The sequence below is a fragment of the Zootoca vivipara genome, chromosome 1 (genome assembly GCF_963506605.1).
Source record: "Zootoca vivipara chromosome 1, rZooViv1.1, whole genome shotgun sequence".
In the NCBI taxonomy this organism is placed as follows: Eukaryota; Metazoa; Chordata; class Lepidosauria; order Squamata; family Lacertidae; genus Zootoca; species Zootoca vivipara.
Genome location: NC_083276.1, coordinates 65,918,306 through 65,946,205, shown reverse-complemented (window position 1 = coordinate 65,946,205; position 27,900 = coordinate 65,918,306). Strand labels below are relative to the sequence as shown.

Sequence of the window (27,900 nt, the reverse complement as noted above, 5' to 3'; positions counted from 1 at the left end):
AATACTTACTCTTGTAATTTTGCACAACATTCATGCCATCCATGCATAAATATAGCAGAACTAGCAACTGTGTTTTATTGAAAATGGGCTCCTAAGATATTTAACCAAACAAGCTAGTAATAAGTTCAGGTGGATTAAATCACATTAGGTTCCCTAGTAAATTAATTTGGGCTGTGGTGTCAACATAGAGTGTTATTTTGCTCTCAGATCTATTAAAGGAAAGGAAAGAAATCAGATACAGATAGCCTTGGAAACAGCTATAATTAAACTGGGGTTCTAAATAATCAGCTAAATTGGTAAATGACTTTGTGTGATGACCAGCCGGGGTGTGTGTGTCTGCATTTATTGTTCTTTTTAATGTTCTGTATAGGCTGATCTCTTGAGACAGTCAAACTCAGTATTTAGCAGGCTTTTGTTTTAAACCCACAGTCCCTTGAGAACTGAAAAGGAATCATGCTTGGTTAAATGTGGGAAAATTTAGTACAGTAATGCTTGGTTAAAAGCTTTACAGCTGGATTAATGAGTAACCTACACTTTAATTATGCTGCTACTGCTCTCCCACTGTGTTATAGCTTTTTCTTAACTACTATAAAGTTCTCCACTCTCTTTAATTTAGTCACTTACAGCCTGAAAATGCCAGTGGCCTTGGGCGATCTGCTGTTACTTATGCTTGGGACAGTGTATCTTAGAGAAGGAAGTTCTGCACCAATGTCTAAACAGCAAGGTATGGCTATGATTTCGTGCTTTAAATATTTTCTAACGGCATAGTTCCATATAACCGCATGATTAATAGATGTTATCATCACTCGGAGTGCCTCCAGCCTGATTTGTTTTGAGGGAGATTAGACGTTGGCTGTTTAATGAGCATTCATTTTGATCTGTTTGTGCAGAGGTTTGATAACACTTGCATCAACACAATGTCATTTCATATTTTCCTCCCCCTCGCTTTCCTTACTGCAGAAAGTTCAGTCTTTTGAGGAAGTGGGTTTGTTGCGCAAGACTTTCCAATCCATTATAATCCATTATAAGTGTGAAACCTGAATTTGCCCGTGTGATTGAATCCCACTCAAAAATAGCAGCAATCTAGAAGATTTATTTTTGTTAGTTCTCAATTTCATCCCAGCTGCAGCTCTTCTGCATGGGGTGGAGTGATTTCCCTCCCCTAGTCCCAATTGCCTTGTCTAAGGAGCAAATGGCTATTTCTTGAGTGACAAAATTGAGAGTTGATTCAGATGCTGATTCAGATGCCCTGTGACAGCAGCTACATGCATAGTGTAATGCAGGGATTGGCAACCCACTCGGCGAGTCCCTGCACGCTGCGCTAAACCAGCGCAGCGTGATGCGGGGACTCTCTTCTGCAGCTCTGGAAATTGCTTCTGCGCATGCCCAGACGCCGAAAATTGCTTCTGCACAGGTGGCATCACGCTGCGCCATCCTGGCCCACGGAGGATCCCCGCAGGAGTGATCCGGCCCATGCCCGGTAAGCCTTGCCGACCCCGGTGTAATGCAAGAAAAGCAGGCCATTGCATGTATATGAATCATCCTACCTATTTTTCAAAAGAGTTGCCATGTGGAATTCATGCATCAAAACAATGAAATAACTATTCTTAAAGAATAACAAATGCATTGTAGTGTGTACTCCATTTATGATCCTGGACATAGTCTATTCGTGAAACTTTGTATGACGGCAATGAATATATTTTTCTGAACTTTCCTTATTCCTATATCAGTTTTGATGTTTATGTGATAGATAGAAGCCATAGAGGCAAACAAAAGTGCTGCTGGACATTTGATAAAGCCAAATCTGAAATAATTTCACAGTGGTTTCTAGCTATAGCAAACTTTTCCAGAGAGTGATATTTCTCTCTCATTTCACTTCTGTGAAGATACAGTACAGTAGTTCACTTCCGTTTGGCATGAGAATGTAACTTGTTAACCACTGTGTATATTTCCAAAATAAGCTGTGACAAACACACCCCAAAGCCTGGGTTCTCTTTTTTATTCTTCTGCTGGATAAAGGTAGTCCATCTGAAATCCCAATACTTTAAGACCATTTCTATAGGAGCCTGAATGTGCATAGAGGTTGCTATGTTTGTTAAACATACATATATATCTTGAGCTATTTTTCTTTGCGAAGGTCAACCAGCAGAATGAAAACAAAAAGTGTGAGTGCACTTCTCAAATTTAGAACCTTGATTATTGTTTGTTTTTGCTATTTACTTGAGTTTTACTCACTGCATTCATAGTGACTTGCAGTGCAAGCCTTCTCTACTCAGAAGTAAGTTATACTGAGTTCAGTGGGATTACTTTGATATACATAGGTGAAGGATAACAGCCTAAGATTAGAAATAATATAGATTATTGCTACTAATTGAAGTTTTCCCATTAATATCTATCTGGAAGGGGAAAGTTATTTTGCATCTTATAGAAAAAACTGGAGAATGACATCCAGCTGTCTTGCCCTCCCCCTCCGTTTTCTGCATCCTTATCTCTGTTCATTATGCCTTTCAGATTCCAAGTGTGGGCAGAAAGTGGAAGCAAATTCATGGCATTTCTATAGCTATCTCTCTCGAATTGTTGGCGGGACCCAAGTGCAACAAGGTTCTCACCCCTGGCAGGTGAGCATATCCCTCCCAAATATCCTCCCAAGATCTAGCTCAGCTTTCCTCCACCTGGTGCCCTCTGGATGTCTCAGACTACAACTCCCATCATCCCTGCCCATTGGCCGTGCTGACTAGTGCTCATGGGAGCTGTAGCCCAAAACATCTGGAAGTCAGTAGACTTTTGCGGAAGGCTGGCCTAGCTTATCATGGATGTGAGGGAACAAACAAACAAACAAACAAACCAGGGTATTGCTTGAAGGTGGCAAGAATGACCTCCATTCTCTCTTGGTTGTTGGGAAATGGTTGTGATTCATATATTGCCTACAAAGCAGGAGCGATTTTAAGAAACTGCAAGAGGCCTACCATTTGGGAAAATTCAAACAATAGCTTCAAACCCATAAGCAATGGCCTATCTCAGGAAAAGTAATTCATGCCCTCAAAACACCGTTTGCTGGACCTGATGGGTTCCCTGGTGAGAAATAGACTTTTATTTCTCTTTCAGAAATCCAACAGGTGGGACAAAGGTTGCCCTTGCCCAAAACATATTTTGACCTTTTCATGCTTCTAGGGACATAGGAAGCTGCCTTAAACTGAGCCAGATGATTGGTCCATTGGCCCAGTGTTATCTATGTTGGCAGCAGGTCTGCATGGTCCTAGGCGGGATCTTTCATATTGCCTAGCTGTAATTTTTTACCTGCAGCGTGGAAACTGAATTAAAGGTTGCAATCTGAAGTTTGCTTAGTTTTCAATATGTTTTTGTTGTTCAGTCACTTCTTGTTTGCTACCTTGAGCTCCCTTTGGGAAGAAGGGCAAGATATAAATTTAGTAAAAAAAATGAATACTATGAAGCCCCATCGGAAGATATGCTGAGAATACAACCCTAAGCTTATCTACTCAGAAGTAAGACCCATTGAGCTTAATGTTGCTCGCACCCAAGTAAACAAGGTCTAGGATTGTAGCCTTAATTTTGGGGGAAAGGGAGTCTGTAAGAGTACATGGTCTACTATTTAAACAGATCTTTCAGATAAAAAAATCAGTGGTAAAAGAAGTGTTTCTTTTTAATGAGTGCCCTGTAGTATTTGAATTTTGCAGATATACAAGTAGAACATAGGGGGAGACACAGCTTAAGTATTTAAACAGATGATAGTCAAGACTACCTCCTCACACCAGATCTCCAGAAAGAAGCAAAAGCCCAAAAGACTCTGATCTTTTCCAGCTTCTATCTATGTGTCTCGTAATCTAATTGCCCCAGAATGCTTCTTTTGTTTTCTGTTCTCAACTAGCTTGCTGCCTCCTTCTAGCTAGAGAGGGGACTGAGAATGAGTCATCTTCTCCCTTCACCAAACCTTCTTGGACCATTTATCTGAAGTTTCTTAAAATAATTTTTTTTAAAAAAACAAACAAACCCCAAATGCCTGGCAACTTTGACACAGGCTTCTATGGGAATCTCCATTAGTATGTACTTCTGGTTCCAATATTCTGCATACCAGTAACACTTATTTTGTCTCCTTTCCCCTTCCCTTCCTTCTTTCTGCTACAGGGAATGACTAAGATATGATGAGCATCAAGGTTAACATGTAAATGTAGACATTCACTGTAACATAGGGAGCGAGAAAAATACTAAGGAGGCACAATGATTTTAGTACTGTCTACTTATCACTTCTTTGCATGTGAATGTTTGCATTACAAGAAAGATATTGAAAAGCTCTGAAAACTAAGAGTTCTATAGGAGAATGTGATAGTTAGCATTCACTTCTGCTGCATATCCCTAGTAATTTGGGGTGGGTGGGTGTGTGTATGCATGCATACACCCTCCACCCCTCTATTTTCAGACATTAGCAAAGTTCATTTAGGATTGTAAACATTCAAATGTGAATGCCAACAATCACCATGTTGGGACGTGCATGGCACCCCTTATGTTTCCTGTCTTGCTTTTGCAGATGCGACAAGAAAAGGTTTGCATTTTCTAATGCGACATGTTCTCTTTATGGCACAGGTTTCCTTGAAAAGAAATAACCGTCATTTCTGCGGAGGAACCCTTGTTTCCTCTCAGTGGATAATCACAGCTGCTCACTGCGTTGTAAGCAGGTACAGATAGAGAATTCCACTCTTTTGTAAGCAGGTACTGATGGGGAATTTCACTTGAAGGCCATGATTCCAGGCTGTTGTTTTGTTACATATTTTTCATAGCTTTTAAAAAATGTGCACTGTGCCTGAAAGCAGCTACTGGAGGGCAGCATATAAAGTCATAAAATAAATATAAATGCATAAATGAAATATTTAGGGTTTGGTGCTATGTGGTGATATTTCTGTATTTTGTTTGGCTTTGTTTCAAAAGATGAAAATCTGTTCCTCCCCCTTTTATAATGGTTTTCTACCACTATGCAGAAACCTGCTTCGTTCGCTGACGGTAACTGCTGGAGAGCATAATTTGCGCCAGAAGGAGCAGGAAGAGCAAACCCTATATGTACAATCTATCACCAGACACCCCAAATTTAATATGAAGAAACCAATGGATTATGACATTGCCCTTCTGAGAATGAACGGTCACTTTAAATATGGTAATCTTGTCTACAGTTACCTGCCTGTTATACACATTGATTGTAATACTCAAGGGAAAATAATTTATTATCAGATAGCATAGGTGAACCACACAGATACAAATTTCATTGCCAGAACAATTGGTGCCTTTTTCATTGCTTTATTCAGGAGAACTCCTAGGACCAAATTGATGGGGATATTGTGGACTCTGTAGATTAATTTGTTTCTCAGGGCGAGAGTAGTGTGATTGATTTGCCATATGACCAGCTTTACAGCTCAACCACTCTCAGCATGCCAGTTGGGTCATGTGACTTGGTGATGAATGAAGCTGTGGCCATTGCCAAATCGGCTGCCAAGAAAAATGTGGCAAATAAAGAAAGTACTGGCATGCCCACCAAGTAATTTCTCACAATCTCTCTCTAGTGTGCTGAACTGAGAGTACAGGCAGCAAAGAGGAGAGAGATCTTGCAAAGGCAGGTGCCTCCCCCCCCCCAAAAAAGAATCTTGTTGGATCAAACCACTGAATCTGACATCCTGTTTCTCACGGTGGCCAAGCAAATACCCCCGGGAAGCCCACAAGCAGAGCTGGAAGACAATAATCATAATGTCAACATGTAAAACCATGCACTTAAAAGGACTAGCAGGAGGCTGTTTGCCCACTCCATCCCCATACAATACAATACAATACAATACAATACAATACAATACAATTCAAACAAACAAACAAACAAACAAACAAACAAACAGACAAACAAACAAACACAAATGGTAATAAAAAAAATATTGAGGTGTTTTAAAAAACGATGACAGCAGCTGGTACAGCTATCTTCTCAAGGAGGGAGTTTCACAGATGTAGGGCCCCCACTGAGAAAATCCTATTTCTGGTACCTGCTACCCTGTTTTCCCTATTTTAAGATGTAGTAATAAAATAAGCCATAGCAGGATTTTTAAGCATTCAAGGAATATAAGCCATACCTTGAAAATAAGACATAGTGATAGGCGTAGCAGCAATGCCGGCCGCGGCAGGAGGAGGAAAAAAATAAGACATCCCCTGAAAATAAGCCATAGTGTGTGTTTTTGAGGAAAAATAAATATAAAACGGTGTCTTATTTTCGGAGAAACATGGTAGTCTGCAATGGTCTTAATGCCTCAGCAGGCAGTTTTTCAAATAGCCTGGTTTCTCAATCTGACTAATCTTTTTGCACCCCTGGGTACATTTGGGAATTTGAGAAATTGTAAAGGATACCACCACATTCCACACCACTGACGTGTGGAATGTGGTTAGCCAACTGAGATTGTCTTTTGGGGGAGATCCTAGGTAGCTACATATCGGGTCCCACATACTATAGTTAAATTAGAGTTGCCATACATCCAGAATTTCACGGACATAGCCAAGATTCAACCGTCTGAAACAGCGCCCAGGCGGTTAAATGTCGGGGGAAATCTGGACAAATGGCAATCGCTGTCGGAAGTGCAGATTTTGGTGAATTTCCTTAAAAATAGCTCAAAAACTTCATTTTTTTTATTTTGCAAAGGACAAAAAAAAGCAAAACAACATTGCCCAAGAAAGCTGAACAACTTTTGTGTCTGGATTTTCACTTTTTGAAATAGCTTGCCCAAGAAACTGAATGCAAGGCTGCAATCCTCTGCATGTTTTCACTGAAGTATATCCTGTTGAATGTGAGATATACTTCTGAGTACCGTAGTTCTAAATAGGATGCGGGCGGCGCTGTGGTCTAAACCACTGAGCCTCTTGGGCTTGCCGATCAGAAGGTCGGTGGTTTAAATCCCTGCAATGGGGTGAGCTCCCGTTGCTCGGTCCCAGCTCCTGCCAACCTAGCAGTTCGAAAGCACACCAAAAAGTGCAAGTAGATAAATAGGTACTTCTCTGGCAGGAAGGTAAACAGTGTTTCCGTGTGCTGCTCTGGTTTCGCCAGAAGCGGCTTAGTCATGATGGCCACATGACCCGGAAAAACTGTCTATGGACAAACGTCGGTTCCCTCGGCCAGTAAAGCGAGATGAGCGCCACAACCCCAGAGTTGTCTGGGGTCCTTTACCTTTACCTTTTTAGTTCTAAATAGGATTGCTCTGCATATCCCATCTCCCCCTCTCTATCTCTCTCACTGGGATAAACAAGACACCTGCTCCTTTGATAGCTGTGTAGATAATGTTCCTTGCTTGGCCTGGATGTGAGTGTGTATACAGTAGTAATCTCTGGCATTTAGGTGATTAGAATGTAGCCTATTGTACAAAGTTTCCTTATCCTTGCTCTGAAAGATTAGCGAGGCAGGACTTAGCTTTGCAGAAGCCATGCTGATCCTTCTTCAGCAAGACTTGATCTTCTATGTTCTTGATAATTGTGTTTTTTTCACCCATTTATCCTGTGGATTCAGAGCATAGCTCCCACTGTGCAGACTGCAAGGGCTGCAAAGGTCCAGTAACTACTGCTTGTGTCCTGAATCCCTGGAGAGAGCTTCTACCAGTCACTATAGACCAGTGTTTCCCAACCTTGTGCCTCCAGATGTTTTGGGACTACAACTCCCATCATCTCTAGCTAGCAAGACCAGTGGTCAGGAATGATGGGAATTGTAGTCCCCAAATAGCTGGAGGCACACGGTTGGGAAACACTGCTATAGACAATATTAAAATTGTGTTACATGCAATACCTTTAAAGTGCATTTGAAACACATTCTTTCCTTCAAATAATTCTGGACATTCACAGAGTTACAATTCCCAACAGCACTTGACTAATGACGGTGCCCAGAATTCTTGGGTGGGGGGCAGGAAATGCACTATGAATGTGCTTTAAAGTCATACACAGCCAGAAGCTAGATAAACTAGTGGTATAATGTGATATAAGGCAATTTGCCCAGAAAAGTGGGATCACATCATGGGGAAATGGCTCACACACTGCTGTATGGGACTGGGACTTGAGAGATGTGGGGATCTTGCCGTAATCTTTATGGTCCTATAGAACCGTATTTTTTATGTGGCTTGTTTATGGATAAGAGAAAGAAAGGGCTTGGATTCAGGTTTTTCTGAGTTACACACATTTGAGAAGCACACAAAACCAAAAAGTTTAACAGTTTGTGTGATGTTGCTTTTCATTTGGAGCTCAAAAGGGTTGGGACTTAAATTAACATTATTCTAATATGTCACACATTAATATTCCAATATGCCACTGTGTTCGTGGCAGGTTCAACAGTGGGGCCGGTATGTCTTCCTGAACCCAATGAAACGTTCGATCCAGGATATATATGTGTCACTTGTGGCTGGGGTCGCCTGAGAGAAAGTAAGCCTACGCTATTATTTTTTGAAAGCACAGCCATATCAAAGCAGCTGTGTGAAATTTTGTGTTGTGAGTTGATGTTTTGTGATTCTGTGTCATCATCCCTTTGCAACACAATCTCCAACTGGTTGAGACTTCCCACATGCTGAAACAAAGATACAATAATAAATTAGAAGGGGGGGGAAGTGGTTTTGAAGCCGTTGCAGCAGAGGCGAGAGAAGCAACAACAGACTGAAGAGGCTCCAGAAAGGTGACCCTTCTCACAATTAATGAGCTTTGGGGAAACATTTCTTCTTCCAGTGTACAACTTTCAACTCCAAATTGATGTCGTTACTAAAGCTTCTTAGTGAGCAAATACTGGATACTGCTGTAAAGAGATATTCAGAAGCCTGTGCTTATTTTTGTTTTGTTGAAAATGTCTTAAGAAAGGAAGGACAGAACTATATCCCCCCCCCTGCAATGTTCAATGACCTCACACTGAATATTCCAAAATTCATCTGGGCTCTACTTCCTGTAGTGTCACTTGCCATATTTTTCTGCGGCAGCCACATTGAATGAATGGCTGAAAAAATGATTGTCTCCCTCGCTCCAATAAACTGCTGTTAGAATAAATGGACCAATAGTGTAACTTGCTATAAAACAGTTTTCCTGTGGTGTGCTTGTTTTCTAGATGGTATCCTCCCTGAAGTCCTTCATGAAGTGGAGTTGCCCATCCTAGACCACAGTGAATGTTCTAGAGCATTGTCAACCTTAAAGAAACCTATTCAGGGTGACACTGTAATGTGTGCTGGGTTTCCAGATGGTGGAAAAGATGCCTGCCAGGTTGGTAAAATGGAGAGCCTTTTCTTCCCACCTACCTGCCTGCCTTTCCATCTCTGGGATGAGACGGGGGAACTTTTCAGGAGGAAGAACAAACAAAGAGATGGAGCTCATACTTCTCGTGCAGAAGATCCCAGGTTCCACTCTTGACCATAGCTGCCAAGTCTCCCGTATTCCCCGGGAAACCCCTGTTTTTCCAATCGTTTCCCGCTGGCAGCCCGGATTTTTAAAAAACCCGTAAATCCCCCGGATTCTTACCGGCCCGGGGAGGCGGCTCCTGTGCATGTCTGGAGTCTCTGGACATGCACAGAAGCGATTTCTGGCGCTACGGCCATTTTGGAAATAGGCAGAGCATGCGTAGAAGTGACTTCCGGTGCTGCGCTGCCCAATTCCAAAATGGCCACAGCGTGACTTCCGGCGCTGCGGCCATTTTGGAAATGGGCAGAGCATGTGTAGAAGCGACTTCCGGTGCCGCTCTGCCCAGTTCCAAAATGGTCGCAGCACAACCTCCGGTGCCGTGCCGCTGCCGATTCCGGATTTATCAATCTGGGAGTTGGCACCTATGCTCTTGACACTTGCTGTTAGACTCCTTTTCATGAAGCAACAGTCCATCACAAGCACTTCAGGCCCACCCAAAACATTTTACTGCCTGAAGCGAAACTCGAATGGCGTCCCATCCCACTGGTACAGCCAACGCTATGAAAACATCTGTAGCATTCAGACATAAATTCTTGCCTTCCTCTGTTCCTGTTCCCCATCCTCATAGCTTTGCCTTAAACAGATCACTTCAAACTGCCACATGGCAGGGGCAGTCCTGTCCACTGGTCAACTGCAGGGTCTACTTTTGAAGGACCACTAAAATACTTGCATGTAGCGCTTTATATATGTCTCATTTGGATCTCTTTCTTTTCCCTGCAGGGTGACTCGGGGGGATCTCTGGTGTGCATGCGTGAGCATGGTTCTTGGACCCTGGTTGGGGTGACCTCATGGGGCTATGGGTGTGCTCGCGGCTGGATGCAAAACCTTAAGAAAAAGTATAAAAGAAGAGGAACACCAGGAGTTTTTACAGACCTTTCCAAGGTGCTCCCTTGGATTCAGCAACATATCGACACCGGTAGTCAATATTAATCACCTTCTGCCTAATTCACATATTAAGGAGTGTATCCAGCAAAGTTTTCCCATTTGCACAAGGACTATCACTTCTGCAGTGGAAGCCCCCTTCTCCTCTTCCTGCATGCTCCTGCATCTACTGCAGAAGGTTAGAGAAAGCCCCAGGACCATTTGGGGGAGCGGGGAGGAGAGGGGATGGAAAGTTCCATTGCACAAATGGAAGTCCTTGCGTGAACAGGATTAATTTGTCGTCAACAACCCTAAATCTTTTCTTTAAAGCTGCCAATCCGACAGAAAAACACAACCTGTGTGGGGAAGTTGCCTCTTCTGTAAAGCTAATAATTGCAGCTTTGATTTTGGGTTGTATGGCAGGTAGTACAGTCACAGATGCCCTTATGTTTTTATATATCCTGGAAGCTGCCCAGAGTGACTGGGGCAACCCTATCAGATGGGCAGGGTACAAATAATAAAATTATTACAAATTATTATTATCAGTTTGATTTCGGCAGCTTTACAGTCACGATAGCTACAGTGAGCTCCACTTAGAACTGTTCCAATACAGCTGTTGATGAATATATCGCCTTAGGACACCCTTGTTATGTGGAGTCAAGCCCAAAGGGAGCAATGGATGTTCTGTTGTTGCAAATTCATTATTACATTTCTGATTTGCCGTAACACTAATAGTTCTTCACTAGCATATTTATCTTTTCCTTTTTAATTAGATATCAGAATGAAAAGCTCTACGGGTGAGTATAATGTGCCTGAAAAAACCTTCCTGAACTAAGTATGTACTGGCAGAGTCCAAGATTTCTTGTGTATGATTAAAAAGTATGGATTAGAGACAATTATTTTCGTAATGCTTAGTTTTGTCTGTGTTTGCAGTGCAGTCGGCAGGATTAGGGTTTTAAAATTTTGAATGTAAATGGATCAGAGTACCTTAATTTTTATGTGCGTGTTTTCAGTCTTGAAATATTTTAAATCCTATCCCGGCTCATAACAAAACAAAAGGACCCATCACTGACATCTCCGTGTAAGGGTGGAAAACACTCCCATTTTGAAACCCTTTTAGTCCAATGGTCTTTCCCTGAATGAGGCAGCTCCCATGTTCCTAATAGAAGTCATGATTATAAAGCTGTTAGCTTATCTTGAGTACTGCAGAATACTTGGTTTGCAACATGTTTGTTACTCCCTCCAATAACATTTGCTCTAAAAATGTGGAAAGTTGTGCTTTTAAATGTAGAATGGACTCGATCATATAATACTATTTCTTGCTGTTTGGGGGGGGGTGTGAGAAAGAGAGAAAAAGAAGCACAACATTAAGTTAGCCTCAAAACAAAAATGTTTTGGAAAATTATACCACCTCATAATTCTTGGTTACCTCGTATCTGTTAGACCAATAAATCTTCATATCTTCATTTCCACATCACAGCATCATGCAGTGTGCAAGATGGCAAACTCCCTGGCAATGAAGGACAGCTTGTTTTCCCTGAGCATCCTAAGCAATTTTATCAGGACAACCAGTGAGTAGCTGAAGTCCCTTTTCAGAAACTGTACCTAGTATCATGCACCTGTGCTTTATTGATTGCCAACTAGAATTCAGTCCTTGTACATCAATCCAGGTTGTGCGTTTGGACTCTGCTCGTCCCAGAAGGAATGCACATACTGCTGAATTTTACCCACTTTGATGTGGAATCCGATATATACTGTGACTATGATGCCTTGTCAGTGATTTCTAAGGACAATAGGCTCCTTGGTGAGTGTCTTCTTCAAAATATATATGGCACCAGGCTGCACATTTTCCCAAATGAAAAGCAGGCGGTTCTTGTATAGTTGACAAGTTGGATAGGATATCAAAATTTGGTGCCAGCACATGCCGTACTGAAGTGAACACATGGTGTGCCTTGGTGACCTCTCCAAACAGGAATTTCACCTATGGGAACTATGTGGCATGGACACAAAAATCACCCCTGTTTTCCTCTGAAGTCTTGGCTACCATAGTAGTGCTTTGCTTCCTAGTATGCCTGACACTGAGTGAGGCCATCCATGCCCAACAGCCTAGGGGAGGGTGTGAATGTGGAGGAGCTTTGCTTTCCCTCCTTGATATTGGAGGGCCCTCACCCACATTGACTGAATCATTTTCACGTTGACGAAAGTTACAGTTGAAAATGGTGCGTGGCCAGCTGAGCAGAGAATAAGAAGACAGGAAAGAGTTATCCTCCTCTCTCATCTGCCTTGCCCACATTCCTGCTTGAGATGGCCCGATCCTGACCTCGCTTTTCCTTTCTGAAGGGTTTTTGGAATTTCATGTGGAATGATGCTCCAGACACTTAGACAGAGCTGAGTATTCAGAGGTGTTTTGGGGCGCAGAAACCCAAAACAAGCTTTGCTGCTAAGATACCCGCAATGAACACAGCTGAAGTCTGGATACAAATGCTAAGTTGAGCCTGACATATATTAAAGCAATTTTGGGTTGACTCTTCTCCTTCTGAATCTTATATAGCCACCAGGTTACACATTGTTGTTGTAAATTAGACTGAATCAGTGGTGTGCGGTGACTTTTTTTTGAAGGGGAACAGTTAGGGCCAGAGGTGCCAGCTTGCAAGGGTGACAGGGGGCGGTGGGGGGGGGGGATATTGGGTGTGGGATGCCCCAACATCCTGACGTTGTGCAAGCCTGGTGATTCCCTTCCTAACCTGGGCAGAAGCATCCCAGGCTTGGGGAAGGAGGTGCCAGTGCTCTGACAGTATGCTGGCGCTCTCCTGCCTCCTTCCCCAAGCTGGGTGGGCTTTGGGAAGATGGCAGAGGCGGACTTTTGGACTCGTCAGAGCATTGTACCTCTCTCTCTAAGCCAGACAGAAGCTTCCTGGATTTTAGGATGGAGGCCCCTAGTCTCCCTAGTCCACTGATCACACACCACTGGCTTGAATATTATGGTCCTAATCATACCTACTCAGAAGCAGCTTCTTCTCAGATTAGCAGAACCACTCAGTAAATATTAGCAAAATTACATTGATAAAATTAACGTCTTTCAGGGAAATTCTGTGGCAAGGAGCCCCCGTTACCGATTTTGGTTGGTTCCAATAGCCTAAGGCTAAAATTTGTATCTGATAACAAAGAACATGGATCTGGGTTCTCTATGATATACCAAACGATTGAGCCAGCTTCTCTTCAAGGTAAGTATCAATACTTTCTAATAATATATGAGAGGCCAAGGAGGCTTCACAATATATATGGATTACAGGCACTAGATCTATTACTTTATAAATTGCAATGCTTTTTGTGTACCTTATCAGTCCTTACATGGGAGTGCTATGATTTGTAGCTTCAGCAGTCATTGGTCAAGATGCAATTAGAACACAGACTTACCATTCAAAAGGGTTTGGTGTTGATGGTGAAGAACTGAGCAGTTGCACAATTATTAATATAAGTGGACCACATGAGTCTTTTACAGACTTAGGTCTGAAGGTCTGGAGGAAAAAATGACTACCTATTCTTCAAATACCCATATTTAGAAAGTTCTCTTATTACCAAATTGACTCTTGGAAGTCCATTGAAGCAATCCTTTAATAAATAAAACAACCACCACCTTTTACTATAAGCATAATGAGCCCACAAAAGCTTCCTCTGGTTTATAGTTTGCCAAGGGGCTATTTAAATTGTCTCACTTTTGCTTCACTGTCTTTCTAGACTCTGGCTGTGGATCTATTGCCATACTCTTTGAGGAAGGAACAGTGCAAAGCATGCACTATCCCGAGGCTTACAATAATCTGGCAGATTGTCAATGGATTGTTCAAGCTCCAGAAAACCACGTGGTCAAGGTACAAGGCAGGGCTGATTTACTGACATCAGCATAAAGGGTTTCCTCTGAACGCCATAAGTTTGATTCCAACCTTCACAAGCAACGTAACATTTCGCTCATGAGGCTGCCTTATTTTGGTGCTGTTTTATTATTAGTTAACATATAGTATCTTGCAGTGTTGGGATATTATTTAAATACGGTGGGTAGTATTCAACTAGGTTTTACTCAGGGTAAAACTTCATGAAGATGACTAAGGCAGATCCATTAATTCCAATAGACCTCCTCTAAGTAAATCTTAGTTGAATACCACTGTGTGTGGATTCTTTCTTTCTTTCTTTCTTTCTTTCTTTCTTTCTTTCTTTCTTTCTTTCTTTCTTTCTTTCTTTCTTTCTTTCTTTCTTTCTTTCTTGTAAGTTTCAGTGTCCTATCATAGAATCATAGAGTTGGAAGAGACCACAAGGGCCATCCAGTCCAACCCCCTGCCAAGTAGAAACACCATCAAAGCATTCTTGTCATATGCCTGTCAAGCCTCTGCTTAAAGACCTCCAAAGAAGGAGACTCCACCACACTCCTTGGTAGCAAATTCCACTGCCGAACAGCTCTTACTGTCAGGAAGTTCTTCCTAATGTTTAGGTGGAATCTTCTTTCTTGTAGTTTGAATCCATTGCTCCGTGTCCGCTTCTCTGGAGCAGTAGAAAACAACCTTTCTCCCTCCTCTATATGACATCCTTTTATATATTTAAACATGGCTATCATATTTTGAACCTGTCTGTCTTCAAACTCATTCATACATTTTGGGGGGTAGCTTTATGTGACTGTGACACCTTTGCTATGTTCATATAATATAGGGGTGTAGGTTGTATGTGATGCTGTCTCCTCTGCTTACCTTCTTGTGGTAAATCAATAATTCATTCTCAAATATGAATTTCAGACACTAGAAAATGAAGTATACTCTTTTTCTTTCTGGCAGCAACCATCTCCAGCCATCTTTCATCACATTCTTTTACAAATGTCGTCCTAGACCAGTGCCCCAATATGATTTGCATTTCTAAAATGTTGGAGTGTACTCTGCTCCCAAGTATTAATGTCTTATCTGTTAATACTCCCCAGTATTCATGTTATTTCTGTACAGCGTCTTATCGGAGGCCTCCAGTGACTGCAATGACAGTCCTTTCCCTAGGAGTGAGTCCCAATTAATTGACTGGAACTGATTTCTGAGTGTGGTTTGTGTTGTGTGATCTATTAATAAAGATAATAGCTATTCCTTTTATATTTGTAATATGTGTTACAACATACTGCGTTCCTGATAAAAGTGTATTTAATATTATTTTTCCTTGATAGAAATTATGAATTTGTATTTAAGGCTGCAATATTATGCATGTTGGACTTACTTCTGAGTAAAAGGCTTAGGGTAGGGCTGCACATCACTTGTCAATGATTCTAAACTTCTTTATAAACTTGACAACATTTTAATTTTAAAAATGTTTTAAGACCTTGGGGCCCCAGAGGTTGCCACCCACATTTTGATACATGCAAGCATTGTAGACTGCAATCAAGCATAAAGTGTGGATCTGCTTTGATTTGTAAATTATAATAAATTAGAATGTTTGCATTTGGGGGTGTGCAGAGCAATCCTATGCATGTTTATTCTGATGTAAGCCTCAGTGTGCTCCATGTGCACATTTATTCCAGCCTTTATTGCAGCATTAATCTATGCCTTGTTTAAATAGTATTTTCTTACTTGCCATAGGCAGGGCAGCAATTTAGTTTCCTTGGTAACACTGCTGAATGATCTATGGCCATTAAGAAAAATATTTGAAACTAAACCTCTTTGTGTTTGATGAACACCAGGGTTTTTTGTTTGTTTGTTTGAAGCTCACATATGAAAATTTTGAACTGGAGGAAAATGAAGGCTGCAGTTATGACTCAGTGACAGTGTATGAAAATGTTGCAAAGGATAATGCAATAGGTTTGTTTTTTATACTTGTTTCTAACACTGTGCACTAAATGAGATTTGAGTCCATTGCCAGGATTCCTTTCTTCCCAGTTGGGTTTCAGTACCCAAAATAAGTCCAGTTGGGGGGAACGTAGTGGGTGGGGTGGCAGCACTGCAAGAAATGGATTCATTTCACGACACACCATGTAGACACCTGGTTCTTAGAACTGGCCTCCATCCCTACTTCAAGTGAGCGAGTCTTCTTCAAGTGATTGAGGTAGGCTGCATTTTTAAACAAGGGGATCAGTTGCCATCACATGTAGTCACACTGTTTTTTACTATTCGGCTAATCTTGCATTACACACACACACACACACACACACACACACATACACACACGAGATAGCATAATTACAACTCACAGGGAAACCTCTAGTCAGTATCTGAAACTGCATTATACTTTTTCACTCTACAAATTCCTTTAATTTATATCAAGGAAATAGTAGCAGTGACTTAACACACAGAGTGTAATAATAATAATAATAATAATAATAATAATAATAATAATAATAATTTATTATTTATACCCCGCCCATCTGGCTGGGTTTCCCCAGCCACTCTGGGCGGCTTCCAACAGAAAATAAAACACAGTAATCTATTAAACATTAAAAGCCTCCCTGAACAGGGCTGCCTTCTGATGTCTTCTAAAAGTCTGGTAGTTGTTTTCCTCTTTGACATCTGTTGGGAGGGCGTTCCACAGGGCAGGTGCCACCACCGAGAAGGCCCTCTGCCTGGTTCCCTGCAACTTGGCTTCTCGCAACGAGGGAACTGCCAGAAGGCCTTCGGTGCTGGACCTCAGTGTCTGGGCAGAGTGATGGAGGTGGAGACGCTCCTTCAGGTATACTTGACCGAAGGTATACTTGACCTTTAAAGCCATTTAGGGCTTTTAAGGTCAACACCAACACTTTGAATTGTGCTCGGAAACGTACTGGGAGCCAATGTAGATCTTTCAAGACAGGTGTTATGTGATCTCGGCGGCCGCTCCCAGTCAGCAGTCTAGCTGCCGCATTCTGGAGCAAGCATTTTAGTATAGCACTTTCCCCCCTTCTCCCCTGCCTCTCCTCCTGTTATGGGGGTTCTCCCAACCCCCCTGAGCAGATTTGTGGAGGGTGCAGGGGAGAAGTCCTGTTTCACTAGTGGAACTCATTGCACTGACTTTCAATGGTGCATCAGTTTAATGGGATCTGACCCAATATTCATATAAAGAGTTTGTTACCACAAAGGATGCCATTTTTTTTTTAACGACACCCGATGGATTTAACGTTTTGTATGCTGAGATGCAGGGAAGTTGTTTCTGTTCTGCTGTGAACCTTGCTGCTTACCTTCTTTAGCTCGATCCTGTGGATTTGCTGTCCCAGCACCAGTTGTGAGTTCCTCTAGTACCATGCTGGTCAAGTTTCATTCAGATGAGACAGAGACGTTTGGTGGATTCAAAGCCAGATTTTCGTTCATCTCTGTTGCAGGTAACGGAAAATGGAGGATTATTCTAGCCCTAGAAGAAAGTTGATTTGAGGAATTCTGACAATGACTCTCCCCTCTTTCTTTTTAAAACTAGATCTAGACATATCAAATTCGAGCAGTGAAGTAATCCTTCCGGAAGAAATAAGTGATGCCTCAAATGAAACTGACATTCCTGGTAAATCATCTTCTGTGAAGGTATCCTTTGGTAGGAGCAGGGAAAGGGCAAAATGAATGTAGAGAGGAGTCCAGGGTTTAGTTTGTAGATATTCTATATAGGTATTCTATAGGTATTCTAGATATTCTATGAATTCTACATACACACCACGTTTGGCTGGAAAATGTGTTTTCCTAATAAGGCAAATCCAAAATATATTGCAGACTTCACTGCCTCTATTGCATCTTTTACTAGCCATCCAGTGAAGCTCCTCCAAACAGTTCAGATGTTCTTGGCACCTGAGGGAGTTTCCTTGGAGCCCTCTGTGGCTCACTGTTTATAAGACATTTTGAGGGTAAAGTTGTATGACTGTAGTGATATTGATCCCATAGTTCATGCAGAACAAGCATGAATCTTGATCATGGTCAATCTGGATCATGGTAAACAAAAGCCTGGCCAGCAGGGCATGCTTGGGCAGTCTCAGGGTGTGATGAAAGGGGTAGCGCTTGAAATAGTCATTGGCCAATTTCTAACACACCGATTCTTGGGATGGTGACTGAGAAGGTTGTGGCAGAACAGCTGCAGGCATTCTTGGCTGAAACTGGTTAGCCCGACCAATTTCAGTCTGGTTGGCCTGGTTTAGAGGCCAAATCAGCCTAGCTTGTCCGGATAAATGACCTCCACTGGGAGAAAAACAAAGGGAATCTAATTATTTTGCTTCATCTCAGTGCGGCTTGTGATACCATCGGCCGTGGTGTCCTCCCAGACCAGCTCCGTGAAACTGGTGTCAGGGTAGTTTATGGTAGTTCTGGTTCTACCTGCAGGGTTGGTTCCATAGAGTCACACTGGGGCATTTATGCTATGGGATGCTGCAGGACCCTATCTTATTGCAGTGTTAGTTAACATCTATATGAAGACACCTGGAAGGATCATTGGGGGGATATGGAGCAAAGTATTATTAGTATGCTGATGATGCATGACTCTGTCTTTTCATAATGTCTGAACTTGGAGTGGTCATGCAGGCTCTGGACCAGTATCTGACCACAGCTGCGGGCTGGATGAGGGCCAGTGAACTGAGCTTAACTCCTGGCAAAACAGGTGGCCTTGGTGGCTAAGGGTACCTTTTGCCAGCTTTGGTTGGTTAGGCAGCTACAGCTGTTCCTGGACTAAGATGGTTTGGCCACTGTGATCTTGGATTACTGCAGGGTGCTCTGTTCTGGGATTCTCTTTGACTTAACCTAGAAGCTGCTGCTGGCTCAGAATGCAGTTGCTAAATTGCTGATTGGGGTACCCCATTGACACTATGTAACGCTTCTGCTAAAGGAGATGCACTGGTTGCCAATTTGCTACCAGGAACCATTCACATTTTGCTTTGATCATCTAAAGCCCTAAAAAAATTGGCACCACCATAAAGTCTTGTCCGCTGTATCCCTACCTGGCAACCACACTCTTCAGATGGAGCACTGCTGAGAATACCACATGTCCCAGAGATGCACTTACCCTGAACTAGAAATTGGACTTTTGGTGTTGCAGCTCCAGCATTCTGGAATCAATTACCAGCTGAAATCAGACAGCCACCTCGTCTGATGATGTTTAGGTGCCTGTGGAAGACATTTTGGTTGAGGAAGGCTTTCCCCGTGCTGCATCCCAATCATTTTATGGACGATCAGTTTTATATCTGATGAACTTGTTCTGTTTTTCCAATTTTTATGGATAGCCTGACTGTTTTAGAGTTGGTTTAACTCATTTTATTGTTCTTGGGATGTGTGATGGTGTGTTGAATTCTGTTTTTACCGTGTACACTGCATTGATGGGTTTATTTTGCAAAGCAGTCTGTAAATTCAACAGTTGTTGCTGTTACTATGTTAGTGTAAGACTAAGCAGGCTGCTAAGGTCAGCAAATGAGAACTTGCCTGGGATAGCTGCTCCTTCCCACCAGTAGTGGCTTTTGGCACAGAGAGAGAGAGAGAGAGAGAGAGGAAAAGGCTCCCTTCTCCATCATCACCATGCTGTGACTGGTGGTTGTTCTGGCCAATGAACTGTTTCATTAGCCACCACTGAAACACCATCCTATCATTTGCCTGCAAGTCCTACTAAATCCAGTGGGACTTTAATATTAAATAGAAGCTGCCTCTGTAGAATCAGCCAAATGTGGGCAGCTTTCTCCCCCCCTTTTTTAAAAAACACAATTTTTATTAAAGATTTTCTTGGTTTACAAATGTACATGCATTGTGTCTTTTTCAGCTTGTAAAGTCTTTTCTACAGATCTTGTACATTTAAGTGTTGTATAGAGTATAAAGTTGGGGAAGAAAAGAAGGGAGAGAGGAGGAGTGGTGAGATTTATACATGGGCAGCTTTATTCTGTAATAGGCACAAGTTGTTGTTGTTTCTGCAATGTGCAATAGCTTTTCCTCTTTTCTATATTGCCAGGTGACATTTGTGGAGTAGCATCCAACCAGCCCAGGTTTCTTTTCAGCCGGATAGTTGGAGGCGAAGAAGCTGTACCCTATTCTTGGCCTTGGCAGGCAAGCATACAGATTTTGGGAGAAAACATCTGCGGAGGCGCAGTTCTTACAAGCACATGGGTGGTGACTGCTGCTCACTGTTTTACAGGGAAGTAAGTTCTATGTTATGCCTTAGGAACAATAGTTCACAGCGCCTGAACAGTTTGGAAAGCACATTAACAAATGCATTATTTAGAGTCTCATCCTATGAATGTCTACTTATGACTACGTATTGATAAGTGTGTATACCATCCTTCACCAGCCTGCTGAAGATTTAGACTACTGTGCTGGCTGCAGTTCGAATCCCCGCAATGGGGTGAGCTCCCGTTGCTCGGTCCCAGCTCCTGCCAACCTAGCAGTTTGAAAGCATGTCAAAGTGCAAGTAGATGAATAGGTACTGCTCCGGCAGGAAGGTAAACAGCATTTCCGTGTGCTGCTCTGGTTCCTCAGAAGTGGCTTAGTCATGCTGGCCACATGACCTGGAAGTTGTCTGCAGACAAACGTCGGCTCCCTTGGCCTATAGAGCGAGATGAACGCCGCAACCCCAGAGTCGTTCGTGACTGGACTTAACTGTCAGGGGTCCTTTACTTTTTTATCTCCCATAACATGAACTTCCCACTCCCATTTCTCACCATACTAGAAGAATTCAAAGAAGGTAACATATCTCTTGGTGGGTCATTTACCACCCCAGAAAGTTCTGAAGACCCGTCATCACACCCAGAGTAACTAGGGATAGCAAAACAGCAGATAAATGAAAGTGTGTGTAGGTTTGGCGAACTCTTGGCAGACTACATACCAAATTGCAAGAGACTGGAGGATTTATATTCCTCTGGTACCCACAAAAAATGTTGCCAATTTTATATGACTTCCTGCTCCCACGCCATCAGGAAGATTGAGGTTCTTCATTTAATATAAAACCAGAGCAACCATTTCTTGACCTAAACTATGCTTCTCCCTTCCCCATGGCCAAATCAGTGCCACATTGACGTATAAGCTAAACAAGCTATAGCTTAGGGCCCCACTTTCTTGGGGGCCCCCAAAAAATTTAAAGAAAAAACCGATGTACATTTCCAAAATATAAGATAAAAAACAATTAAAATAAAGCCTACATATAGTTAGAGCTTAATCATTATTTCACTATCAATATTCTTCGTCTTAATTGTATTTCAGTTCAACAATTACTTTGATAAAATACATATTTTGTTATGTGCAAATGGCTTTAGATACCTATTAGGTCCCTAAATTACCATATAGCATATATTCAACACAAAAAACAGTGACAATTTGTTGTTGACAAAGGACAGCTGGACAAACAAAGGGCACCGTTAACTTCTGTAGCTTAGGGCCTCATCAAACCTAAATCTGGCCCTGGGCCAAATTGCAACACTTAAGGTCTCTCCAGTCACTGTATCTACCGGTATGTATCATGAACACATAGGTTCTAAAACACACAGTGAGCCTCTTAAGAGTGCAGGAGGCTCTGTGCTTCACTCTGCACCTCCAACTCAAAAAGTGCAACAGTGTTAACAAGCTGGGCAGAGCCAGCCTGAGCATTCCTACTGCCTCCTTCCTCACCTTGTGGGTTTCCTATGCATTTGAAGAGGTGTTTCGTGGCACTTGTGCGGAAATCAGTTGTTTTTATGAGTAGTATCGATCTCTTCCAGCAAATCCCGATATCTACTCAGAAGTAAGTCCCGCTTTGTTTAGACTTCAGCGCAAATCAAATTTGTTCCTATTCCGTGTGTATTCGGAATCCCTGTGTGGATGGGAGTAACACATTAGCATGCTTGAATGAAAATGTGTGGTACAGATTGTTGGAAGAAACTTCCGGGTTTGTTTTAACCAATTGCATTCTCTGTAAAGGGAAAAATACAGAGATTTTTGGAGTGTGGTTGCTGGAGCTCACGACATCAGAGAACAAGAACATAATAGTCAGGTTAGTACAAGTTATTCTGTATTTATGGAAGGAACATGTCCTTATCCCGCAACATGCACAAAGAATTCTATCCCTCCCCCCATGGCTATGGGAGCAAAATGAAAAAGAGTTTTGCATGAAGTGTATTTTCAAATACATCTATCATCTGTCTGTCTGTCTGTCTGTCTGTCTGTCTGTCTGTCTGTCTGTCTGTCTATATATCATCATCTATCTATCTGTCATGATGGACTTCATAGTGAAGACTGAGCCTCTTGGGCTTGCTGATCAGAAGGTTGGCGGTTCAAATCCCCTCAACGGGGTGAGCTCCCATTGTTCGGTCCCAGCTCCTGCCAACCTAGCAGTTCGAAAGCATGTCAAAGTGCAAGTAGATGAATAGGTACTGCTCCGGCAGGAAGGTAAACAGCATTTCCGTGTGCTGCTCTGGTTCCTCAGAAGCGGCTTAGTCAAGCTGGCCACATGACCCGGAAGCTGTCTGCAGACAAACGTCGGCTCCCTTGGCCTATAGAGCGAGATGAACGCCACAACCCCAGAGCCGTCTGTGACTGAATTTAACTGTCAGGGGTCCTTTACCTTTTTTTTTAGGTGACTACCAGTATACATGTTGTTCTATAACTGCCAATCACAAAACGAAAACTCTTTCTAAAACAGTGATTGAGCTATACTCATTCATTCTGATAAACTACCTGAAATGTAGTTGTGCATGAAATGTAGTTGTGCATGAGAAGTGTGCATGCACACGAAAGCTCATACCAAAATATAAACTTAGTTGGTCTTTAAGGTGCTACTGAAGGAATTTTTTTATTTTGCTTCGACTCAGACCAACACGGCTACCCACCTGTAACTAGTACCTGAAATGTGTTTTTAAAAATTGTTTTTATTAATGATTTCCTTGGGTTACAATACTACAAGCATTGTCTCTACTTTCATATCATGAAGTCCCTTCTAAAATTGGTTTTGTTCGATGTGAGACTTTAATGTTGTATAGAGTATAAAGTTGGAGGGAAGTGGGGAGAAGGGTAGAGCAGTCTTTGAGCTGCTGACACCCTGCTGTGATTTCCTATTTCTAGAAAAGATTGGTGAAACAGTACATTCTGCATCCAGATTTTAACATCACGACTACAGATTCAGACATAGCACTGGTGGAACTCACTGAGCCTTTAGAATTCAATCATTATGTTCGTTCTGTGTGTCTGCCTGAAAAAGACGAAAAGGTTGAGGCTTCCAAGGTGTGTGTCATTACAGGTTGGGGCATCCATTATGAAGGTGAGTGCATATTCCTTTCAGTAAGAATTTTGTGTTCATCTATTAACCAGAATGATTGCTAGCCATTCCTTTTTCATTAGGGACTGGTGGAGAAGAGGGGTTCATGAGCTGAAAATGTGGACTACAAAACAATTAAGTTCATGCAAGTTAAGCTTGGCATGTGAAGGAGAAAAAATAATGTTCTCTTCACATTTGAGGAGCTTATATCTGAATCTAAGTTTTTGCTGTATCCTCTTTTTAACCCCTCAAGATGGAGAACATTCTAGGAAACTCCATCAACTTGAAGTTCCTATTTTGGTTTCTGAAGAATGTCAGAAATACTATATGAACCATCCGGGTGGTCTGAACAAGCGGATGTTCTGTGCCGGATTTCCTACTGAAGGAGGAAAGGATGCGTGTACAGTAAGCAGTCAGAGTAAATGCATTCTATTCAACCAGGAATTAACAAGGTCTGTGCAATAATTCTGCAAGCACCCAGCAAAACAGGGACCGATAACTTTATTAGAGCCAAGGCAAAGCTTCTTGGTTCTTGTCTAGCCATAACTAGTGGAAAATGAAACTAGGGATTGGCAAATTTACCCCATGAGAGGTCTTCTAATTCATTCATTCATTCATTCATTCATTCATTCATTCATTCATTCATGTATGTCATGGTAGAAGCTGAGATGAGATATATGTTTTTCTAAGATCTCGTAAGCATGTTTGATTTTTGCCATGTGCAAAGCCATGAATGAGAAAGCTGTTGAACAAGGACAATGGATATTAATCAATATCTCATGATTTCTCCGGCTAGTGGCCTCTCCATTTCCACCTCCTGTGGTTACTTCACCTCCCCACTGTTTTTTAAACAATGTTTTGCCGTTATCTTAGTGCTCTGCCTCATTCTGAGGAAGAGGGCCCTTCTTCAGAGTGAAGCGTGGTGAGGGGGTGAGGCAGTCAGGAAAGCATCACTTTGCTGCAGAATCTAGTCTATAACTGCTTGAAGGTCTCATATGAATGTTAGTGCAACTGTTTTGTTGGCAGGAAACCTCATCTGAAATATTATTTTTGGTCACTATTCCTTATTACTTACTCTGCAATAGTGTCTCTTACCATATCACTCCAGAAACAGAGCTCTATAGCTTGCTATCTTTCACTCTGTTGACCACCTACTTGCTGTCAAACCTGTTTGCTGGCAAATGGTAAAAGAAGAATGAGCAGCTTAAAGCTGGCAACAGTGGTGGCCGCAGGAGACAGGCTCTGCATTCATTTCTTTGTTGCTAGCTTCAGCCTACAGTCTGAAGGTAAGGACGCGAATAGCAATACCCCTTAATATTTAGAAAATGCAAGTAGCACAATACCTGTGGCAAATCAGAATGTGTAAACTGAGGTCACACTGGTGGCTCTTGAAAGTACATTTCCTTACAAATAAGTATATATATTAATTTTAAGCTCTATTCATTTTTATTAGGGTGATTCAGGAGGTCCACTGGTTTGTCCATCAGAAGAGTCAAGCTACTACACCCTTAATGGAATAATAAGCTGGGGTCATGGTTGTGGAAGAACTGGCTACCCAGGAGTTTATACGAATGTTGCGTCTTTCACCAATTGGATCGGTCAGCACATATATGGAACCAGTAGGCATCTGTTTATTTTAACAGCAGCATCCAATCTGGAGGGACACTTTCTAGGGAGGGGTGTCCAGTATGCTCCCACAGACATGTATGGAATATAGAAGTGTCACAGACCTTCTGGCACCCCCTGCACGTGTTAGAGAAGATGGAAGCAGTGCTAATGTAATTGCACACATGCACCTGCTCTGGGACAAAGTCCTGTGCTTCTTGTCTTTGGGCACAAGAAGGCAACATAAACACATCACACGTGTGTTCACCTCCTCTGGAGAATCACCAGGATACCCAGGGTCTTGTTGAATGAGAGAAACAGAAAGTGGGGAGACAGCATGAAGACGTAGTGCTGGATTTAGGGGGTGAGGGGGTTCCTCTCCACAGGATGCCGAGCAGAGGGAGTGCATCATCATCATCATCATCATACCTATATTTATATAGATGTGCAGAACAGAAGGCCATCATTAAACAGAAGGAGGGAGTCAAAATAAGGAATATTTAGGGAGGGGATGCCAAATTTTGTCCTCGCTCAGGGTTTTACCAAAGTCCAGCCCTGAAAAATGTCTGGTCTCCTAGTGCAGGAGCTAGTTCTGTTCCTCCCACCTTCTCTCGCTCTGCCTACCACACATACTACCGTAAGGCCATGACTTCCCCTACTTACGTTGGTGAAGACCCTAGCTCTATCACAAAGGCTTGTTCCACAATAAATTGGCCTTCAGGCTTCCACAATACTCTTGCTTGGTTTTGCTCAAGTGAACCACAACAGCTGCTGCTTTGCAGTTATTGGTCACCTGAAAATGTACAGCGGACAATCAGGTTAAGCAATGACTACATTATTTCCCATGCCAATGTATTTTATTGCAGTGATACCATGCAGGCTTCATCCACGAATGATCCACCTTGTCAAACACTTTAATTAGAGGTTCTTAACCCATGTGAGGCACCTGTCTAAAACCCCATTTCTCCTTCAACCTCCCTATGGCCTTTTCCTGTTTGCCTCCCCTCTCCCCATTTCTCTCTCAGTTCTGTATATTAAAATGATTCCTTCATCTCTTCCAATCAACTGTGGCTGCACCAACACTGACCCTAGGCTGGGGTTCCAAGACTCACAAAATTGTGTTCACCTATTGAAACTGGAACACAAGTGTGAAGTGCTTTGAACCTCTAGGAATGCAACCTCTGGGGTCTTTTCGAATTCATCACAAGTGGTAGTGGCACTTAATTAAAAGCCATTGTTAGAGAGGGTTGTTTTCCCCATAAGCATAGGTGGACCTAGGCTCCCTGGCACCCACACATCTGTGCACCTTTCACCTTTCACAAGGAGATATCTGCACCTCCAAAGCTAGGAAAGACCATGAACCAGAAACTCAAAAGCTTTGCTTTTTCTCACCTTTCACGCTCTGCCAGTGACTTCCTTCATGGCCATCAGGGTCAGCTCCACCTCCTCTCCTCCTCTGCCATTGGTCCATCTGCTTCCCTGCCTCCTTCCACTCACTGCTTTCACTTCTGTCTTTTTCCTCTTCCTGCAACTCTTCCTGGCTCCCCACCATTCTTTCTTCCCTCCTCTCACACTTCTAATAGCACTGCTCCGTCAAGGTGCCCAGAGAAGCTTGCATCCCTCACCCAGCCACCCAGAGCAGTGGAGGAGCAGCTCAGACAGCAGGCAGGAGGGCTCCCAGCCACTCTGAGCCAGAGTGGAGAGGCACAATTTTTGCACCTGTCCCCTGGTCTTGTGCCCTTGGCGGGGGCCGACCTTAACAACCCTAGGTATGCCCTTGCCCATAACAAGTTTGCCACAGCATTGTTATAATTAGATGGCTATGATCTCTTTGCTGTTTTATAGTTGGCCCTGACTGTCTTGCCTCTTTTGCAGACTCCACAAGCCAGGAATGAAGATCTTCTATGAATGTGAACATTTAAACCAACAGCTAAACCATGTGACTTGACAGCTTTGTTCCGAAGTGCATTACCTGGCTCATGTGTAGCAACTCTGTATCTAGAGTTCATGGACTGCATGTTTCATAATTAAAAGAAGACAAGGGCGTACCCACCATGCGGCAAGTTAGGGCAGCTGCCCTACTCTAGAAGCAGAGCTGGTGGGCAGAGGCGGAGCACAGCCCGGCGGAGCGCGAGTTCGCCATTCCCGCCGCACGGCGCTGCACCCTCCCTCCAGCTCCCCATCGCGCCCTCTGGCAAGGCCAAGCGCGGCGGGGAACCAGAGAGCGCGGCGCGGCGGGCAGGAACGCTGAACTCGCGCTCCGCTGGGCTGGGCTCCGCCTCCGCCCACCAGCCCTGCTGCTAGGGAGGGGCACAGCCCGGCGGAGCGCGAGTTCGCCGTTCCCGCCCGCCGCGCTGCGCCCTCCCTCCAGCTCCCCGTCGCGCCCTCTGGCAAGGCCAAGCGCGGCGGGGAACCAGAGAGCGCGGCGCGGCGGGCGGGAACGCTGAACTCGCGCTCCGCTGGGCTGGGCTCCGCCTCCGCCCACCAGCCCTGCTTCTAGGGAGGGGCACAGCCCGGCGGAGCGCGAGTTCGCTGTTCCCGCCCACTTTGTGGCCCCTCCCCTTCCGTGCCTTGGCCCCTCCCCTTGCCCCCCCTAGTTTTGATCCTGGGTACGCCCATGGAAGAAGAAGAAGAAGAAGAAGAAGAAGAAGAAGAAGAAGGTGGTGGTGTAGCCTTCACATGGCTAAAATATATCAGTGCAGCTTTGGACACTTCCATTTAGAAATAATGTTGCTGCAATTCCATGCACAGTTCCCTAGGAGTAAGTCCCACTGAACTTACTGGGAGCATTTGAGTTTTCCCCAATGAAATGTTTCACGTGAA

The 27,900-nt window shown here is 43.1% G+C and overlaps 1 protein-coding gene across 1 annotated transcript; it reads left to right on the top strand.

The window, feature by feature from the left end:
• Positions 1 to 456: 456 nt before the first annotated feature.
• On the top strand, positions 457 to 27,109 carry OVCH2 (ovochymase 2). The gene is made up of 21 exons (XM_035118585.2): positions 457 to 724; positions 2,512 to 2,618; positions 4,600 to 4,691; positions 4,992 to 5,164; positions 8,341 to 8,436; positions 9,104 to 9,255; positions 10,171 to 10,366; positions 11,085 to 11,108; positions 11,792 to 11,882; positions 11,982 to 12,115; positions 13,395 to 13,535; positions 14,050 to 14,180; positions 16,037 to 16,130; positions 17,489 to 17,620; positions 17,713 to 17,793; positions 20,203 to 20,389; positions 22,140 to 22,212; positions 23,280 to 23,475; positions 23,726 to 23,877; positions 24,926 to 25,091; positions 26,953 to 27,109. Exons 1-21 carry the CDS (start codon positions 520 to 522, stop codon positions 26,970 to 26,972), a joined length of 2,643 nt encoding a protein of 880 aa, XP_034974476.2. The 5' UTR covers positions 457 to 519; the 3' UTR covers positions 26,973 to 27,109.
• The last annotated feature ends 791 nt before the right edge of the window (positions 27,110 to 27,900 follow it).